The 4,779-nt window shown below is 41.0% G+C and overlaps 1 protein-coding gene across 1 annotated transcript; it reads right to left on the bottom strand.

Annotated features, from left to right (window-relative positions):
- Nucleotides 1-273: 273 nt before the first annotated feature.
- Nucleotides 274-693, bottom strand: LOC112062578 (histone H2B type W-T-like). Its single transcript, XM_024117312.1, has one exon. It carries the CDS (start codon nt 691-693, stop codon nt 274-276), a length of 420 nt encoding a protein of 139 aa, XP_023973080.1.
- Between the last annotated feature and the right edge of the window lie 4,086 nt (nt 694-4,779).

The following is a 4,779-nucleotide window of genomic DNA, read 5'->3' as shown; positions in this document are numbered from 1 at the left end:
AAGGAATATTCACAATTTTCATTGGAACAAACTGCACTACAGATATATATTCAAGTAGAATTGATAATGTTTGATGTTTACTTCAACTTAAAAACGTTCTAGTGACAGGCAGTATGGCACAGGTCGAAAAACTAGAGTCAATTTGACTCTTCAGTGCTACAGGTCTTTTCCTGACAAGTGAGTGGCTCTGAAAAGACCCTTAAGTTTGCGAGGCTCAGGTGGTTCTGAAGCAGCTCATTTGAGGATGGTGTGCCGGATGACTGCCTTGGTGGCCTAGGACATGGCGTGCTTGCCAATCTCCCTGGGCAGCAGCAGGGGCACGGAGGTCTGGATCTCTCTGAAGGTGATGGTGGAGCGCTTGGTGGAGCTGGCCAGGGGTGCAGACTCCTCGGCGATGGGCTCGAAGATGTCCAGGCCCTCGTGAACCTGCTTCAGAACCCTGGGGAAAGAGGTGATGAAACTGTCCGGGCAGCAGCGGCGACAACACCTTGGCATCTTCTGCTTTGGGCTCTTTGGTTCGGCTTCTGTGGGCTCTTTGGTGCCGAGGCTTTCCTCAGAAGAAGTCTCACGACAGGGCTCGGCCATGTCGGAGCCAACTTCCCCACAGCTCAGAGGAAAGGACGATGAGGCTGCTGAGGGCCAGTGGGCGGGTTTATAATCCCTGCCTTCTCTGATGTCACAGGCAATGTCCATATCTGACTGGGTAAAATGCAAGGCAGGGAGGCCTGTCACTAAGGCACCCCATGTCACGTGTCTTTGCATGTCACCCTGCTTGGCCTCCCGTCAACTAATGAGAGTGGAAATCTGGTGACCTTTAAACTTTCCGTGACCACCACTAGAAAAATCTTTGAACTATGCCGCATGTAGGAAAAGGTCATCCGTTCACTTCAGCTGATTTATGCCTACTATTTATGCATGAGAACTTTGCAAAGATGTCCCCGAAGTCACCAACATTGAAGAAAAATCAGTTTGAGTTCCCTGAGAGGGTCTCCATAACTCAAACCTTTGCCACCATCAAAATGACTCTGGCCACTTGGGGGCCATTTTACTCAATACAGAATTTTTTCTTTCCGTGGCTGAGCCACCGTGCTTGAGCAGGAACTCTCTGACTTGGTCAGCAGAGTGCTCCTTAAAATCAGTCGTAGGACATAACTGACCAGCCCTTACCTCCAATTCTTATCGAACTTACAGGGAATCAGAAAGAATAGTAAAACCGTGTTCTCCAAAGACAGGCCACAAACAGAAATCGAATACTTGTACATAAATACTAAAAACATTTAACATTTAGCAAATGTTAATTTTTTAACATTACTTAGGTACCCAAAATACCACACATAGTGGAACTGATGAAAAAATATGTGTTAGTTGGAAGAAATTATTTTTCTAATTCCCTAGACACCTTCAGAGTGAGAAGAAAATAATCAGTAAAAGGGAAATATTTAAAAATTAGAAACATATTCCTTTCAAAAATCTACTTAATTCAAGCAAAGTATATCTTTAATGTATTTATGTAAAAATAAATTACAGACATTGAGCCAAAAAGGACTTAGGAAGACTTGAAGAAATGGAGGTCTTCAATGAGCTAAGATCCTAATGGTCAGGTTTCCAAGTGTGTTTCCTGTGAGGGCTTCAAGGAGCGGCTAGTTCTACTGCTAAGAAAATTGTTCCAGGGCTTCCCTGGTGGCACAGTGGTTGCGCGTCCGCCTGCCGATGCAGGGGAACCGGGTTCGTGCCCCGGTCTGGGAGGATCCCACATGCCGCGGAGCGGCTGGGCCCGTGAGCCATGGCCGCTGAGCCTGCGCATCCGGAACCTGTGCTCCGCAACGGGAGAGGCCGCAGCTGAGGGAGGCCCGCGTACCGCAAAAAAAAAAAAAAAAAAAGAAAATTTTTCCAATCATGAAAAGATAAATGCCATTTTTTATTACTGGTAAATACCACATGATGATTAAACCGTGAAAGAAAGTTTACAACAGGGAATTCTTTGAACCATAATGATAGTGTTAATATAAACCCCAAAGCTACAGGAGGACGCCTTTGTGATTACAAATTCTCCAGGAGACTTTTCCTGACCCCAAATCTAGGACATGGAGTAGAATTCTTTTTTTTTTGGCATCTTCCCTTTCCATTAGAAAAAGTCCAGATTTTCATTAAGGGTGCAGTCATTCAAGCAACTACAATTATTAAAGATCTCAATGAACTATTAATTTCTGTCACTTTTCACACAGAGGTGAGCATTTTCAATAATGTATATAAATAATTTTCTCAACTTATTTTTCATGTCTTGAATGGAAATTTCCCCCATTTTCTATTCCATTTCTTGACCAAAACAGAAGTGTAAATGACCCTTTAAACTACTCTGCAACGTAAAAGACAACTAACACTCATACTGGTGCCATGGAAGTACCTCTCCAAGGGGTTGTCCAGCATGATAGGCAGATGTTTACTTATCGGCTCAGAACTCTCAAACAGCAAAGCAGAAGCTATGTGTCCTCTTACAGATTAGCTCTGTAATGGGCATAACATCACTTCTTTCATACGCCATTGGTCAAAGCAATTATAGGCCAGCCAGAGTCAAGAAGCAGGGCAACAGACATGCTTAATCCATCAGAGAAGTGTCTGGGAATGAGCAGCCTTCACAAGTCTAACAAATAGTGCCACACAACACATGCTTTTTGAGATGCGGCTGGGTGCCACACACATGGTATGTCCATAGCACAATGTCCTGGTTTCCTTGGGCCACAGTGTTAAACTATGGAATACTTTCCCACTTGACTCACTCTTAATCTGGGTGAACTCCTGCATGCAGTGAATCCCTATAATCCAGGGCAAACCTTTCCCTCTGGTGGCATGAAGTTTCTGACCATTGTAGACATACCATCCCCCTACTCCTGGGCCCCTGGACATAGCAATACAGACACACAGATTGACAGCAAGGAGAATGTTTCGAGTGAGTACATGCTGAAAAGAACTCTACCAGAATCTGGTCTGAATATCAGGTCTTACTTTGATTGCCTCATTAATGACCCTAACTCCAAGTAAGACTACATTTGAGCTACGGGGGTTTTAACAGTAAAGGTTGAAGTAAGGTCCAAATTTCCAATTTTAATTAAATAATTCCCAGACATGTAATATACAGCATGGTGGCTATAGTTAAATACGGTATTGTATATTTGAATGTTGCTAAGAAAGTAGACCTTAAAAGTTCTTATGACAGGAAAAAAAATTTTGTAACTGTGTGTGGTGGTGGATGTTAACTAGAATTATTGGGGTGATCATTTCATAATATATACATATATTGAATCATTATGAAACTAATGTTTTATGTCCATTATATTTCAATAAAAAAGACTAATTGAGGGAAACAGGTTTACTAGTTCAATAACAAATTATAAGCAACCCTGGAAAATAGTATTAATATAGCAAACATATCCCAATCAAACTTATTCAACATTATCTTTATTCCAGAATTCATTGAAAACATAAGAGAAAAGCCAAAAGTGGTACAGAAATATCAAAATCAAAAAGTTCAAGGAAAAAAACCTATTCCCCGTTCCCTAAGATCTGGAGATGCTACTCTAAGTCATTCAGATGAATCTGATTCTATTCCTTCCAAGTCTGTAATCTCTTCTTTTTGAAAATGCAAACATTCATTATATGAACAAAAGATTAAAGAAATTTTACATAACCAATGAGATATAGCTGGACAGAGGATTGGTGAACTAGAAGGCAGATAAAATAATAGAAATAATACAGAATACTTCACAGAAAGTAAAAGAAAAAAAAAGGATAAAAGTGAGGCAAAGACACTCAAGGAACGGAGTAAGTAGGTGATAAGTATCACAAAGGCATTCCAGAAGCATAAAACTGGGTGAATATTGGAAAAATAATATTCAAAGGAAAATGGCTGGTAATTCCCAGAGTTAGGGGAAGCCATAAGTTCCTCCATTCAGGAAGCAGACCTGACAAATCATAGTAAACCTTCAAGGTAACCCTAGAGATCAAAATAGCAGACAAAAAGACACAACGCCTAAAAAAGGAATACCAAATAGTGTGACTGCAGACCTCTTTTTCTTAATAAATTGAAGCCAAAAGCAAGTGCTGAGAGAAAGTAACTGTCATCCTAGAGTTGCATATCTAGCCAAGGTATCATTTAATAGTGAAGCTATGCTACACATGAAGATGGACCACCCCAAACCACACTCAAATGTAGACTTGCTCCACCGGCTGCTGAGAGTACAGTCAGGTGCTAATCCTCAGCCATTGACCCTTTCAGATATTTCCTCAGCTTCAGAGAGCTAATTTGCCCAAAGTTAGGGACTTCCTGAGATGGTCACATTCAATGTCTGAACAAGGGGAGGGTATAAATATATGGCTTATCCCATCCTCAGATGGTACTCTTGATTAACATTCCTACATAATTAACCCCATCTCAGTGCCGGCTTCCTTCTAGAGCTTAACTGAGAAATAAAGACTTGAGAAAAATGAAATCTTATCGTGTTTACATCAACTGACACCATGTTAAAGGAACTTCTAAAGAATGTAATTTAGGAAGATGGAGAAAGATCACAGCAGATGATCTGAGATGCAGGTAGGAATGTTAATAGAATAAATTAGCAAGTAGAGGTAAATGTAAAACAATGACTGTATACAAAAGTTGCAATAATGATTACAGTTCGCTTGAAGAATCAAGTAAGCGAGACATAGCTAAATACTGCAATGATGCAACACTTGGATGATCAGAGTGTCCAATGAGAGCAGCTCATGTCCTGTTCACTGGTT

Source organism: Physeter macrocephalus, chromosome 21 (assembly GCF_002837175.3).
Source record: "Physeter macrocephalus isolate SW-GA chromosome 21, ASM283717v5, whole genome shotgun sequence".
NCBI lineage: Eukaryota > Metazoa > Chordata > Mammalia > Artiodactyla > Physeteridae > Physeter > Physeter macrocephalus.
Note: the sequence above shows the minus strand (reverse complement) of the source record. Positions and strands in the feature narration are given on the sequence as shown.